General features: G+C 38.7%; 1 protein-coding gene across 1 annotated transcript in view; it reads left to right on the forward strand.

Moving 5' to 3' along the window:
• The window catches only part of LOC136866781 (histone-lysine N-methyltransferase 2C-like), an 811,555-nt gene that overhangs the window by 302,617 nt on the left and 491,830 nt on the right, over window positions 1-17,108 (forward strand). Inside the window, 1 exon segment of the mRNA XM_067143888.2 lies at window positions 8,894-9,038. Coding sequence (XP_066999989.2) covers window positions 8,894-9,038 — 145 coding nt within the window.

Consider the following 17,108-nt stretch of genomic DNA (forward strand, 5'->3'; position numbering starts at 1 on the left):
TACATTGCTAGCAGTGACAACCGATTGTACAGTGCCTGTGTGTAACGTCACTGGATCTCAGGAAATAGTGAAGAGAGAATGATATTCTATTAGCCTCTACAAAAACGTTTCTCAAATCTGTAGAATGACATCAGAACATGCGAGCCTTTGAATTCTTAGAAAGGCCACAGCTACTCAGTGGCAGAGTTAGAACGCGTCTACTGTACCTGACTCTTAGTAAAATTAAATTTTATAGACAGCAAGAATATTTCCTTGATGGATAGTCGTAAAGATATGTGGAACAGGTATTGCTGGCAAGTTTTCAACGGGTTCTCGTCGATATTATGATGCCAATTTTATGTTAATGGTTATTAAACACTCGGAAATATAGAACAGTTGTGGAGCCACAAGAAGATATGACATAGGCCTAACTAAAGCCAATATTTCGCGTCAGCGTGAAGACAAAGATACAAAAAATGCATTCAGTGGTCCGCAACAAAGACGCTTTAAAGAAGTCGAAAATGAAATTGTGAGGTACCGGTAGTGCACGAACAACACAAGGGCAGAAAGGCCATACCTTGGTGCAATAAAATCGTTCGTTGACCTTAGGCCTATACATCGCTAGCCGCTGAAGTTGGCTGAACCCAGCAAGCAAGACGTGCTTGTAGCTGTAGCCGGTTATATCTAACGCTGAGTAAAAGTACCGTAACAGTTTTATAGACAGCAAGAATATTTTCCTGACGGATCGCCGTATTGTAGAGACGCATGGAATAGGTATTGCTGGCAAGTTTTCAACGGGTTCTCTTCGGTATTATGACGCCAATTTTAAATTAATGGTCATTAAACCCGCGGAAAGAAATAATTGTGCAGCCGCAAAAAATGCGGCATAACGAAAGCCAATGTTCGGTGTCTAAAATGGTATAAAAATGCGTACTGTACAACAAAGGCACTTTTTGAGCCTGATTTAAATTTTTGAAGGAAAAAGGGAGGATCGTCTTGGATTTGGAGAAATACGGAACTGTAATTTTTTCAGAATGAAATTAAACGTACACTTTTGCGCAGTATCGCATTTCAAAAAATAACAAACAATAATTCGTAGTGTGGATATCATTAACACAAGTTTTGAACAAACTGATTGATATTTCATACCGATTTTAATGTGTATGGGGAGTTTTCCTACTTTTATACAACAATTGAATATAACGACAATCTGCTATAGCGAGTGATTTTCCTGCTGTTATGAATTCTCGCTATAACGGACTTCTACTGTATTTCATTTTTGTAATGTTTAGTCAAATTGTTGATGGTTTTCATTCATTCCCGTATTTTCCGTTTTCCCGTATTGTGCGTTTTATTTTCATGGTCACTTGAAAACCGGAGAATCGATGTTTCACTGTATATTCTATTATAGGTGTAGTACCCCAGCCTCCCATGTGTAGCAGTGAGTAGCCTTATGCTTGAAAAATATATTCGTAACTGCTAAACCCATAATAGCACAGAAGTCCAGCAAACGCTTACCATTCCCATTGGCTTCCATATCTTTCCCACAGTTACCAATCAGCCTTTCGTATCCTTCAGTTCTATTTCCATATCTCGCACTGAAATCACCCATTAGCACTGTCCTATCCTTGCTGTTGACCCTGACTACGATGTCATTCATTGCTTCGTAAAACTTGTCAACTTCATCCTCATCTGCACCCTCGCATGGTAAAAACACTGAGACATTTCTCGTCCTAATTCCTCCAACTGCCAAATCTGCCCTCAATCATTCACTAACAGAAACATTGTTGCGTGCAATAGTATTCCTGATAAACAGTCCTACCCCATACTCCGCCCTTCCCTTTTTAACCCCGTCAAGTACACTTTATAATATCCAATCTCTACCTCGTTATCTCCCCTTACCCGAATATCACTTACTCCAAACTACAAACTACATCCAGATCCTCTTTGCTGACTCAGCCAGTTCTACTTTCTGTCTTCCATGAGCCCCATCAATATTGATAGCTCCCCATCGAATTCCATTTCGTTCGCCAAGTTGTTTCCAAGGAGTTCCTCCCCTGTCAAATGGGAGCGGGACTCCGTTAGTTCCATCGGTCCGAGGCTTGCTTAAAATGTTCTGAGCTCGGTAAATTCATGAAGCAGGATGCTACCCTACTTACACATAGTCCTAGTGAGGATCTCTCCTTGAATGGGTTAGGGACCACTGGTGGATTGTATAGTCCTAGCCTCCTGAGCACAAGGAGGGTCACGATTCAGAATATGTTAGAGATGCCCACTCCCATTCCATAGCAACTGGTATCCCGACTCTCAGGACCACTTACTTGGCCACTCAGCCATTGCCCATGGTTTACGAACCAGGATGTGACTTCAGTAATCCACACCATGAACCATTTGCATAAACTATTTCATGATTTTTTTTGCTTGTAATCTATTTTATCAGTCACTATGTGCAACACATTTAATGAGTATGCATATGACATTTCTGGCATCAGTGTGTGTATTTTTAAGCTGCAGTTCACAACAAGAAAAGAATTGTGTGTGTGGGATGGATCACCTGTAATCATAAATGGTCAGATAGGAAAGCTGTTGAAAAAAAGAATTATGCAGGGTAAGAAACATATTAGCAGCAGTATCCAGGAAAGAACAGGATTCATAGTACACACTGCAGCTTAATAATACGCACACTGATGTCAGAAATGTCAGCAAGGGTAGCGATCTCCAAATAGCATTTATTTCAACTGGTGAATTGAATTTTTCATTAAGATGTCCTTAAAATTGTAATACAGAAGAACCTTTATTTAGCGTTTTCCTAGGGACCGGAATTTTTTAACTTAAATGGGGGTTAACCTTATATAGAGTTTTCAGTAGAAAGCAAACTTTTTCCAGAAATCTTTGCTGTATTGACAAATTGCATCAACAAACATTATTTATACAGTGACAACAATAAAACAAAGACATACCTACCATACACACTATACTGTAATTACAACTATTTCTGCACCACTAATACAGTAGTCAAAGATCGTAGATTTCAGTTCACAACAAAATTATAACACCCACAACATATTTGTCCCAATGACAACAATATATTGAGCCACTTTGCCTGTATACAGTACGTATTTACACAACTGTCAGTATCTCATTTTTTAAAATAATTAAAGATGGTAGTCTGCTCTTTAGCACTGTTGAATTTTATGTTCAAAATGTACATTTCCAATTGGTTTAGTCCGTAAATAACAGAGCTGTCAACTAACAGGCACATTTGCGTTTCGCTCCACTTCCTGAATCAGGTCTACTTCATTTCTGACTTATTTTGACTGCCATAGTCAGTTTCACTAAAACAATGAACTAGAGCAAATTGACATAGAGCTCGATAATCCACGCGGTACACAACACACAAACTGATGCCAACTTACATAAACTGACACTATATTCTTACCCTGCAACAGATCTACACACTCGAACAGAGCTCAGCCGCGTACTGCATGCATGCAAGCAAAGCATTGCGAGTGTTTGAACATTGTGTCATCTTTAGTCTTCAGCCATGGTCGGCTGAGTTCGAGCTCGTGAGTGAGTGTAGCAAGGAATCAATACGGAAGATGATTGATCACGTTATATAAACACTGGGGTTGGGGGTATGAATATTGATAACGGAGAAACTATCACGGCACAGATTTGCTTGTAATAACGGATGAATCAGTGCGAGGGTTCTTCTTGTAACCGAAAGATATGTATCAGAGTCTGATATTTCACTTTAGCACTACGCGTCTGCTCTCTAAATTCCTCTTATGTCTTGAATCACCCTCAGCAAGCTTATGCCGTCTTTTTCATACGTTCTTAATGTCCCACAACCATACCGAATAGAAATAAATACTTGCGAATTTTAAATTTTCCTAACACAAAATGCGGGTTTTGCCGTTATGTTAATTACATTAAATCGAATATAAAATTGCATTGTTCTTATGGCATAATTTTTGGGACTTGAAATTTCTTCCGTTAAATGGGGGTTTACGTTAAATCGAGGTCACGTAAAATTGGGGTTATACTGTACAATTGTACTTCAATCATTCATAGAAGTAATATGTGGAAATCAGGAACTGTTGAAAATTATCTGTATTTCCAAACCAAAAGTACAGAGGCACGTGCAGTGGTATGCCAGAGGCAGGACTTTAATCTATTAATGTTTTCCATCAGTCAAAGTTTGTAGTGAACCCTTGTAATACAGTAACACAAAGAATTTTGCATACATGGTCCTTTTCCATCCTCCTCTGGAACTTATTTGCCTGAAACCATGAATATTTTTGGGCTTATTCTTTTGTTTATACAGTAGAAGTCCATTATAGTGAGAATTCATAATGGCGAAAAATGTACTCGCTATAGTGGATTGTCGTTATATCTGATTTTTTGTAAAAGTCAGGAAAACCCCATACACATTAAATTCAGTATGAAATGGCAATAAGTTTGTTCAAAATTTGAATTTTCACGGATAATATTCACACTGCGGCTTATTTTTTGTTGTTTTTTGAAATTCGATACTACGTGAAAGTGTGTGTTTTATTTAATTCCGAAAAATATATATTACTGTATTTCTCCGAATCCAAGATGACTCTCACTTTTTCCTTCAAAAAAAATTTAATCAGGCTTAAAAAGTGCTGTGTAAAATCATATGAATGTCTTTTCTTATACAGTATGCATTTTTAGACTGTTGACGCCGAACATTGGCTTTAGTTATGCTGTATTTTTTGCGGCTGTACAATTATGCTTTATTTCAGGGGGGTTTAATAACCATTAATTTAAAATTGGCATCATAATATCGAAGGAATCTTGTTGAAAATTTACCGGCAATACACATTCCACGCGTCTCTACAATACGACGATCCACTAGGAAAATATTCTTGCTTACTATAAAACTGTTACTTTCACTCAGCGTCAGATATAACCAGCTGCCGCTAAACGCACGTCTTGCTTGCCAGATTCGGCCAATTTCAGCGGCTAGCGATGTATAGGTCTTAATCGCGCACTTTGAAAGTCAACACACGAGTTTATTGCGCCGCGGTATGGTGATTCCACCCATGAATTTTTGTGCACATACCTCACAATATCGTCTTCAACTTCTTTAAAGCGTCCTTGTTGCAGGCCACTGAATGCATTTTTTGTTCAGTACGCATTTTTAAGCCATCACGGCAACGCCGAATATGGGCTTTAATTAGGCCTATGTCGTATTTTCTTGCGGCTGCACAATTATTATACATTTCCAAGTGTTCAGTAACCATTAACTTAAAATTGACATCATAAGATCGACGAGAACCCGTTGACAATTTTCCGGCAATACCTGTTCTGCGTATCTTTACAATACGACGATCCATTGCGAAAATATTCCTGCTGTCGATAAAACTTAATTTTACCAAGCGTCAGGTACAGCAGACGCGTTATAACTCCGTTACTGATAGCCGTGGCCTTTCTAAGAATTCGAAGGATGGCATGTTTTGATGCCATTCCGCAGATTTGAGAAACGTTTTTGTAGAGGATAATAGAATGTCATTCTCTCTTCACTATTTACCAAGATCCAGTGACGTTACACATAGGCACTGTACGGCAGGTCGCCGTGGCTAGCGATGTAGGCCTATGATAAAGAGGCGGTTGTTTATTGTCAACGAGTTTTGTGTGTGCGCACGGGGGCCGGGGGAGGGGGAAGAAACAGCGTGGTTTGATTACTGCGGTAGTTGCCAGTGGTGTTCATTACTATCAGGTTGCGAATACAAAATGACCCTTGATTTTTCACACGAGATTCTGAGAAAAAATCGTCTTGGATTCGAAGAAATGTGGTATCACTTCAGAGGCTTCTGTGGCAAACATTTCAGTTTTTTTTAAAACGGCATCACCTAACCTAACTGTGTATGTATCATGGAAACCTATTTGAAACGCATGTAGAGAAATGATAACCTCCTCGCTAAAAATTGACATGGGAATAGCTTTCCGAAATTTAACTAGACGTGAGAAAATATAAACTATCCTCTGAAATCAGTGATAGTACCCTGCCATATCCTGAGGTGTATCACTTTCTTACTTAATTTCAGTATACGGTAAACCAAGAGATCGTTTACTTCAGCCTTTATTTTTAACGAGTTAACAACTGCTATCGGCCACATTATTTACGCATTTAATACGAAAACGTCTTATCCTCTTTCATTTTGATTTTTCTTTTGAGAACAGCAGTCGACGGGTATTACTAATCGACTCCAATATCGCCTTCGAATTTTGACGAGAGAACTCTCAAATGCACATAGCGCGAAAACTGTACTGTGCTTGACTGTACCGAAGATGATCGATTGCATTTTGTGGCAAACGTTTCAATTTTGTTATTCAAATAGCGTCATATCCTAACTTATCTGTACTATATGTATGATGAACACATACTTCAAGCGGAAGTAGAGAAATTATAACCTTCTCGCTATAAATTTACATGATAATAACCTTTCTGTAATTCGACGCGAGAAAATATAAGCGAACCTCGTAATCAAGGATGTACTCTGTCCACATTGCCTTCAAATGTCGTCGAGAGATCTCGTTGGTGGGCATATCGAGGAAACGATATGGTACCGAAGATGATCGATCGCATGCAGTATAATGACTGGGTGCATAAATATCGGCAACGGAAAAAATCGAGTGTGCATAATCGCTCGTAATAACGGATGCATCAGCAATAGGGTTCTCGCTGTAACCGAAGGATAATATACAGTTGATTATAGGAATTTTGAAGGGTCGGACAAAAGCTATCGTTATAACGGGGTTCTCGTTATATGCCATACTCGCTATAGTGGACTTCTACTCTGTGCTGAAACCCTTATATAGAATATTCAAATGGTCCTGAATTTTTTTAAACCTAAAATGCGAGTTTGCTGTAAATTGAGGTTTTCAGCATAAAGAACACCTTTTCTAGAAATCATTGCCTGTATTAACATAGTGACACCAACATTTGTAATTGACTTCATGACAGCAATAAGACGAGATTATACCTACCCTGTATGCTATAATGTAGATCTGTTTTACTCGTCCCTCCTTTTAATGTTCATAATAGATTTGCACTGTACGCAGGGCAAAATGTAGAAATTGCATACTGTTCCAACTGAAACTGTACATTTGGCAAGCTTGGGTACCATACACAAGTCGAAAACAGGTTTGGCTCAGTTCTTGTCTGTCGGCATCAACATTACAGGAAAGTGGCTTCATTTCTTGATACTCTGTATTTAAGTTCAGAAATAGCCAGGGTTTGCACTAGGCTTCATATTATTTTATTAATATACAGGAAATGCAGAAAAAACATGAATTGTTCAACCTTTATAAGAAAATCAAGGATAACTTGCTGGTCTGAAATAAATGGGCCCTGTTCAAATGTTTTTATATTGTTTCATATTTTTAACACTTTTCAGTGCACTATTGTTATGTTACAAGCCCCAGCGGAATAAGTTCTCATATTTGTTCTCTTGTGTTTTTTCACCTCTTTTAATACTCTCTTCTCATATTGTTTACTGTATCCGTGGATATACAACGTAAAATCCCCGTATGTCGGAAAAATCGTATTTAGTGTTTCTATATCCCTGTTGGATCTTGACAGAATTCATCCTTGACATGTGCTCGTAGAAGGTCAGACGTCTCTTCCTGACCGCATACGTGATCTTTCCTGTGTAGTTATAGAGCTCCTCATTGTATCGCCTCGTGTATTCACCCTTTATTTTGACTGGCCCTATTATCTTCCTGAGAATCTTCCTTTCTTTGATCTCTAGTTTTTCAGCTAGACCTTTCCTGTTACGGATCAGGCACTCGGAAGCATACATTGCTTCTGGGCAGTTGACAATATAGTAGTGTCTGAGTTTGGTGTTGTGGGAGAGACACCTGTTGTATGGGTTCTTGGTCAGACGGTATGCCATCTTTAGCTTATTAGTTCGGGTTGTTAAGGTTGCCTATTCTGACAGATTAGGTTCAAGCCATTCTCCTAAGTACTTGAACATATTGACTTCTTTTTCACTGTATACACATAGAACTCACCAAGATTGAGTGACACGTCATATGACGTGCTACACTGCTGGAGTCCAGAGCCGTGCATCGTGGCAGTTTTAATACCTCAAGATGGTGGCACTGTTGCATTATCTGTATATGTCATGTTCAGGTTAGATTCTTGTTGCTGGGTATACTGGATCTTTCTCTTTATTTTTGCACGTGTTATCTAGAAGTTATTTTGATTTTAAATTGTTCGTGGTTTTGTAACTCTCACTTGCGCCTCCACGATTATGAAACTATTGTCATATTCTATGTCAAAATCGCTTGTATTTTGTTGAAAATACAGCTTTATCACTGTAATATTTGCTTATAACATTGATTTTTTAAGAACAAAGAAATTCTTTTTCAGTATCAACTCAGTAAAGTATTTTTTTTTAAACACATGTTTTATAATGTTCGAAATGTAATAATCATGTTTGATAGATTGAAAAGATTATGAGTTGCATTATAGCATTAATTTGCAATAATGGAATGTAAATCAAAGTGAAAAAGGTGGCAAAAATGATGCTTTTAATTTTCATTGCTTTTGTCACAGTTGCATTATTTTCATGCCTCTAGGTATGAGTGCATATGAGCACGGCCAGTGTGTCTAGATGTAATGGAAGGTGCTACTCATTGGTCCATTTGTGTGGCGAGGAAATTAATGGCAAACTGCCTCACTCTTTGTTATGCCTTGAATACCTCATTGTAGCACCATAATTAGGTTTTGTAATTTCCCGTATAGCAGTTGAACTTTTGGTGGTGCTATATGAGCATCCAACCAGCCAAGGAAGCTAAATTAATCAGCCAATATATTTCATATGAATTTATAAGTTTGGTATTGATACATATTTGTGTACATTGTCAATTTTCTTAGGATGAGGATGAAGGAAGTGACTCTGAAGTTCTGAAAGATCTGCCTCTTCCTGGTGATCTTCTGGAATCAGACCTGGTCAATACCATCATGAATGAAGATGATGATGATATTACCAAAGGAGGAGAAACTTTGGAAGATATTGCAGGTTAGTGAGGTATTTTGTTGACATCATACAGATTTGTGATATACATTGCAGGGTTTCTCTCCCCTTCTTTTCTTAAATTGTCAAGTATGTCTTGAGTGAAATTGCCCTTATGGTTTCGCTGTGAAATCACCCTTGTCGTATATACATAGTCTTACCATAAATACTGTCCCAAGCGTTTTAAGTAAATTGACACAAAATGATTAGAGATATTTTAATATCCTAATAACAAGTGTTACATAGATGCATTATGAACCATAACTACAAATACTTATTCAAAATGGCCACCATTTGCACGCACACAGGCCTTACGTCTTTGTGGCCACTCGTCAATGGTATTATGCAATACATCAACAGGAAATTCTGCAACTGCCTTCCGAAGAGACTGCTTTAAGCTTTCAGTATTGGAATGTCTTTTCTTGCAAGCCATCTCCTGAAGCTTAGACCACAATTTGTAGTCCAAAGGGTTTAAATCTGGACACTCCGATGGCCAATCTGAAGTGGAAATGAAATCAGGAACATTTGCCTCCAACCACTGCTGTGTTGCCCGTGCCTTGTGCGCTGGGGCTGAGTCCTGCTGGAAGCTCCAGTTCCGTCCATGGAAGAGGATGTTGTTGAGATTCTTGACCAGTCCCTCAAGCACTGTCTCGTGGTACACTTTAACTGAAGTTTTGACTCCCTTTTCACAGAAATGGAGCTCCGTTGTGCCCTCGAAGCTCACACCCCACCACACCATAACTGATGAGGGATGATGACCCCTCTGGATCCTTGGAGCCTTTTCACCAGCTTCTCTAGAGGAATGGGAAAATACCCCGTCGTTTTGGGTGTTGAAAGTCTCCTCAACACTGAAAATCTTTTCATTCCCAAACAGGATTCGACGATGACCATTAGCCGCATAACGCTTAAGTAAGTCCTTTGATTTTAGGAGCCTCTGGCGCTTCAGTTCATTTGTCAGGAGATGTCCTTTGCGTCATTTGTAAGCATGGAGTCCCAGGTCAATGCTTAATGTGCGAGACATAGACATTTTTGATATCTGTAACTCACAAGCCATCACTGACTGTCTCCTTACCGGATTTCGTCACACATGAGCCACCACTGCTTTGATGAGTTCTGACATTCGTACTGTGCGTGGTCTTCCTTGCCACGGGCGATCTCTCACAGTTCCAACCTCAACAAATCGATTTATAGTGCGGTAAACAAATTTCTTACTAATTTTCAGCTTTTGGAGGGTTTTGGTTGAGCTGCAGAAGTGTACAGTTGTCAGTTTGAAGTTTTGAACATGGAATGGGGGGAGTATGAGAATCGTGTGGCCATGATAGCGTTACACAAGGTAGGGCTCAACCAACCAACTCACGCCTCACAATAACAGTTTTGTAGCCAGTCCCTCGTTCGGGCGGAAGTACAGCCACCCTCAAAAGTTAGGACAGTATTTATGGTAAGACTGAGTAGATAAAGTTTGTTCTCAAAATGCACGAAGTCTGGTCATCCGTGGCATCGCTCTCGGGAGGGCAAAGTCCGAGAGTGCATGCTACCTTTGCTTGCTTTCTCCCACCTAGTCTCAAGAAGGAAGCAGAGAAATTAAGGTAGCTCTGGGAATCCCACATACTGTTTCATGCATAATGCAGATCGGCAGAACACATACCTAACTACCTTTCTTCCCTTGGGCCACTGTTCTTTAAAAATATTATAGCTTTTTATTTACAGTACTTGATCTGTATGTCGGAAATAAAAACCCACTGAAAAAAATCATACCACCGGTTTACGATGAAGTGCATGCAGCTATTGATTCACTTCAAAATTTTAAAGCAGCGGGAGAGAGTCAACTAGTAGCAGAACTTTGGAAGAATGCAAATGTACACACTAATTCAGAATTTACATAAACATCTCATGGACATGTGGAATACCGAAAAGTTGCCTGAAGAATGGAATGTTGCAATTATACACCCAGTACACAAAAAGGGCAATAGATCAGATAGATCAGATCCTAGTAAGTAACGAGGAATTTCTTTGCTGGATATCACTTATAATATTTTATATTCCAGAATTCATTAAAGAACTTGATAGTGAATTTGGTGAATATCAGGGTGATTTTCGTCCAGGACGAAGCTGTCCAGATCAAATTATCAGTCTCAAATGGATTGTTAGAGGATTAGGAGCGAAAAATTTAGTGATCACTTTTGTTGATTTTCAAAAAGCTTATGATAGAATCCATCGAGAATCATTATTGCATATCCTTACAGAATTCGGTTTACATCGGAAACTTGTTAACCTTATTGCGGTCACTCTTAGAAATACAAAATCTAGAATTAGGTTCAGAAATGAAATCTCTGAGCCATTTGAAATTCATACTGGTCTTCGACAGGGAGATGGATTATCCCCATTGTTGTTTAATTGTATACTGCTAAAAATTTGCATGAATGAAATGAGATACATCCACCGACTGTTAAGATTGGAAGAAATATTTGACTAAATTATCTTGCATTTGCTGTTGATCTAGCATTATTAGCAAATAGTATTGAAGAAGCTACATTTCAAGTAGAGGAATTGGAACGATTAGCAGCGAAGCTTGAGTTGAAAAATTATTTTGAGGAAACAGAAATGATGCCATCTTTTCAAGTTGACACTTCACATATTATGTTAAATAATACAAAAAAGTAAAGTTTGTAGACAAATTTAAATACCTTGGTGAGATTATAACTTTGAATGCTAACGAAAAAGCATCCATAGATAGTGGAACTCAAAAAGAGACAAGTACAACAAATTACCTGGCCGAGTTGATGCAAGTGTATAACTTGGAAACAATTCTCTAAACCCATAGGCAAGTAGTGAAATATCGTGCTCAATTAGTAATTGTTGTTGTTGTTGTTATTACTATTATTACTATTATTATTATTATTATTATTATTATTATTATTATTATTATTATTATTATTATTATTATTATTATTATTATTATTGATCCTCCGTGGCTCAGGCGGCAGCGCACCGGCCTCTCACCACTGGGTTCCTGTGGTTCAAATCCCGGTCACTCCATTTGAGATTTGTGCTGGACAAAGTGGAGGCGGGACAGGTTTTTATCTGGGTACTCCGGTTTTCCCCATCTTCTTTCATTCCAGCAACACACTCCAATATCATTTCATTTCATCTCTCAAGTCATTAATCATTGCCCCAGAGGAGTGCGACAGGCTTCGGCAGCCGGCACAATTTGTCTCCTTGCCGCTAGATGGAGGCTTCATTCAGTCCATTCCTGACCCGGTCAAATGACTGGAAACAGGCTGTGGATTTTCATTTCATTGTTATTATTATTATTTTTATACAGAACGAAAGTAATGTTCTTGTATCTGCATGGGTTTGACAATGCAGTGAAAACTAGGATAATCATTGCTTTGGAAATTATGAACAGAAAAACGGGGAACAATAGTTCAAAGATTTATTTAGCACTACGCCCAGGTTATTGGGACAATTAGTTCATGAGAAAAGTGGGCATGTAGTTAGACGTGTTTTGTTGTCCGTTACTTCGTTGCATGCACCATACACTCCCATTCCGAACGTTATGCGTCTTCTGGCACTTCGCTTAGTTCGGTCTGGTTTACTGCTGTTATCATCTGATTTATTAAAACTTAATTACTTCTCCTTAATTTTCACTGCACTGTGCCATGCTTCTGCGCGATGCAGTATCATATTTCAAAGTGACAGCAAGTCAAGTAATTCTGAGTCATGAGATGTTTCAAGGTGTTGAAAAAAACTACAGGAATCCTTGCTAGATGATGTCAACATGCATATCAATGAAAAGATGGTGATTTATACTATCAATCTATATAAGAAAATGTCGTATAATGTTACATACTGGTACATCCACTAGACTGCAACAGAAAATTAAGTCTCTATGCTCTCATGTGGGAAGAGGTCAAACTCTTTCGAAAGATTAAGGAAAGAAAAACACTGATTTGGGCCGATTCATACCTACAAGGAAAATTTCCATCTCAACAACTTCAAAACTTTACAAACTAGAAAAAAATTAAGCTTACGGGTGTTGATACCTCGCATGGAGGTCGGTGGCATGTGAAGAAAAGGAGGTCTATACAGTGCATGGTAGACAAGGTGTTTTTAAAAGTATGAATGATCACAGTGTGAAGATAAAGTTGGAATTCAAGACAACAAATTGCATCGGGCGAGTTGACCGTGTGTTTAGGGGCGCGCAGCTGTGAGCTTGCATCCGGGTGATAGTGGGTTCAAATCCCACTGTCGGCAGCCCTGAAGATGGTTTGCTGTGTTTTCCCATTTTCACACCAGGCAAATGCTGGGGCTGTACCTTAATTAAGGCCATGGCCGCTTCCTTCCCAGTCCTTTCCCTTTCCTTTCCCATCATCGCCATAAGACCTATATGAATCAGTACGACATTAAGCAAAAAAGAACAAATGGGGTGAATATTCGTTTATAGTTAGGCAAGTTAGGGATTGGAATAATTTACCAAGGGAGATGTTCAGTAAATGGCCAAATTCCTTGCAATCATTTAAGAAAAGGCTAGGAAAACAACAGATAGGGAATCTGCCACTTGGGCGACTGCTCTAAATGATGATCAGTGTTTAATGATTGATTGATTGATTGATTGATTGATTGATTGATTGATTGATTGATTGATTGATTGATTGATTGATTGATTGATTGATGTTGGTGACATGGGGTTAAATACAGCCTGGGGTAGGCAAGTTTTTGAACAATTCTTGAAATGTCTGAGTCTATCAACTTTTATTTCAGGAGAGAAAATTCTTCAAAATCATTCCCATCAAGATATTTAGAAAAAATTGCACTATATTTTATAGCTGTAAAATCTTCTGTTTATCTTGCGTTTCCATAACTTGAATTTAGGTGGCGATTTTTCACGATCAGGAAAGTGGAAGAAAGACAGCATAGAGATATCTTTTCCTTGCATAGAATTACATTTATAAGCATTGCTGGGGCATTTGTTTAGATACTGAACTACATAAGTGACTCTACTAATAAAATAACATACCAACTGCACACGTGCAGCGTATGGTTTCGCTTCTGTTTCTGTGCTGGCGCTGCAGTTAGTTACAGCATAGACAGAGGTTACTTCTGATGAAGTCACGCAGAACTATGCTCAGACTTCAAACTGGTCACTTGAAACAGAAACAATAGAGAGAATAACAAAAGAAATCTGTATCGTAAAAGTACCGTAATTCCTCCTTTTCATTTAAGGGTAATTAATATTTTTTATCTGAACTGCTCCTGTCAGTGTAACTCAAATATGTTGGCTGCAAAATGCCATGTAAACACTTCTAACATTAATAACCTCTTCTACCACTTTTCCCTACAAGCTGGTGGGTTTGCAGTTCCAAACTATTTTGCACATATGGACTTGGCCCTGTTTTTGGCCAGATACCCTTTGTGACGCTAACACTGTGCGGAGGGATGCATTCACTGTTGAGTGATTCGGTGGTGGCTGATAGTGTGGTGTTTTGTGTGAATATGAAGTGAAGTTTATTGGGTCAAACACAAATACCCATTCCCTGAGTCAGAGGAATTATCCAGACAATAAAAATCCCTGACCAGGATTAGAATCAAACTTGGAACCCTTTGAAACAAAGATCTCAATGCTGGTCATACAGCCAAGGAACATTTATAACCTAAAATATATCATCAGACCTGGGTTTTCAAGCAAATTTATCATATGTCACTGGGTTAATACCTTGTGTGATAGAGCCTGCGAAAGGCCCAGTTAATTTATATGTGTAAAGCCGCGTCTCCACTGATTAACATTTAACAACATGTTAAAAATGACATGTTGAAATTGACATGTATATGAACATTTGATTCATTGGTTGTCTTAACACGTTAACTTGAAATGTTTAAGTTAACATATTTAACATGTTAGAGCCTCCGTGGCTCAGGCGGCAGCGTGCCGGCCTCTCACCGCTGGGTTTTGTGGTTCGTATCCTGGTCGTTCTATGTGAGATTTGTGCTGGACAAAGCGGAGGCGGGACAGGTTTTTCTCCGGGTACTCCGGTTTTCCCCTGTCATATTTCATTCCAGCAGCACTCTCCAATATCATTTCATTTCATCTGTCATTCATTAATCATTGCCCCAGAGGAGTGCGACAGGCTTCGGCAGCCGGCACAATTCCTATCCTTGCCGCTAGATGGGGGCTTGATTCATTCCATTCCTGACCTGGCTGAATGACTGGAAACAGGCTGTGGATTTTCATTCATTTAACATGTTGGCGTGTTTTCCGGTGGGATTGAAAAACATGTTAACCCATTGCCTTGGAATGACAGAAATTTCCGTCACAGTCCGCGCGTTCCCATAAATGCAGTGACGGAAATTTCTGCCATTCCTCTTTATTGCTTTGTTGAGGTTTCCATGTATACATTTTCATATTTATTTGCGTTCCCAAGATATCTAAGAGATGTTGGTAATCGTATTTCAGCTGTCTCTGCCGTTTAGCTATGTATTTCACCATCAAAGAGGTTATAAATATCGATCGAAACCTGATCGAGTCGATTGCTGCATAAAGCTCTGGTGAAGGCAAAGTCAACAACATGGCCAAGTCAGATGAAGCTAGAATATTACATTTTTTGGAGGAAAGCAATGTCAGTGACGGTTTTTCTGATGAAAGCGATACCGAATTACCTTCGAGTGATGTTAGCATTAGTAACCTCTCTGGTGTACTTCCTGCACTGTCCCAGCCTCCGGTTGGGTAATCAGGCAGAACAACACCTTCCAAAATTTGCTCCCAACATTAACGCTTAAACTGGAAAAGCTGGGCCTCACTTTTCCAGGATTCAGCATGTGATGAATGACTCCAGCATTTGTGATTCGATCTAGTGACAAGGATTAGTGGATATAATTAGATGGTAATTCTTCGGGAATTTCTAACCTCACTCCAGTAAAATGTCGTTGGAATACCTTGAAGCACCTATCCCTAGCACATGTGAACAAATACTGTTTTATCAAACTTATACATGTACATGAGCAAGCATTGGAATCACTTCCCTGTCAAGGTAACACCAACAGCAAGCAAGGCATCTCCATCCAGAAGATCCAAGGTCTGCTACGACCACCATGGGAAAAAAAACCCAAGGGAAAAAACAGGGGTGAATCTGGTTATTAATGTGATGAGTGTAATGTAGCATTGCATGTAGAGGAGTGTTTTAAGATTACCACACTGTGTTGAATTATTGCTAGAATATGAACTGTGTTTCAATGTGGTAACTTGCTGTAGCAGAATTGTTGTCTTTTAGCTAAATAAAATCGCATCCGAAGAACATTTATTTATTTTTCAGGAAAACTTACAGTTCAGTGGGTTAAATCAGTTCATTGTTTGTGTTGTATCAACATGGCTTCTGCAAAGTTTGTATAGTAAACTACAATAAAATCATGCTCAGACATTCTCTGAAAGTTTTTAAATCCAAACCTGTCTTCTACTTTAAACTCATTCAGAATTTCATCCACGTTTTGTATTCTATTCAGATATTGTCGTACCCACATTCTCCTTTCCTTCCTTCTCAAGAAGGGTGGATGACCTAGATCTTAGGCCCCTTTAAACAATAAGCATCATCATCATCATCATCATCATCATCCCTCTCAAAATCCTGTAAGAAGCAACTTTGGCAATAACAAAGGCCATTGTCCTTGTTTGAAAATACAAGACACTACCTGAATGTTTTAACACAAACTGATATGATGAACTAGCTCTGTATAAACGGAGGAAGTCAAGTTTAACTTGTTTATAAGTGTGGACTCAACGTTAAATGAAACAGTATTTAACTTCTAACATGTTGGTGGTGTCACCAGTAAACATTTAGCAGTTTTAACATTTAACAAGTTGTTGTTACATGCTAATCAGTGGAGACCGGCCGTAGGAAAATGTTCATTTCAGTTAGCTTATGTATACAGTAGAATCTCAATAACTCGAAATCGGTTAATTCATAAACCTACCCAATTTGAAGAAGCTCTCATTCCCCGAAACATGATGTACGGTTTTGCATGTTATTTAAATTGTTTAATTCAAAATACAGATAATTCGTAATTTGAAAAACAAAGTTGGTCCCA

Source organism: Anabrus simplex, chromosome 3 (genome assembly GCF_040414725.1).
Source record: "Anabrus simplex isolate iqAnaSimp1 chromosome 3, ASM4041472v1, whole genome shotgun sequence".
Taxonomy (NCBI): Eukaryota; Metazoa; Arthropoda; class Insecta; order Orthoptera; family Tettigoniidae; genus Anabrus; species Anabrus simplex.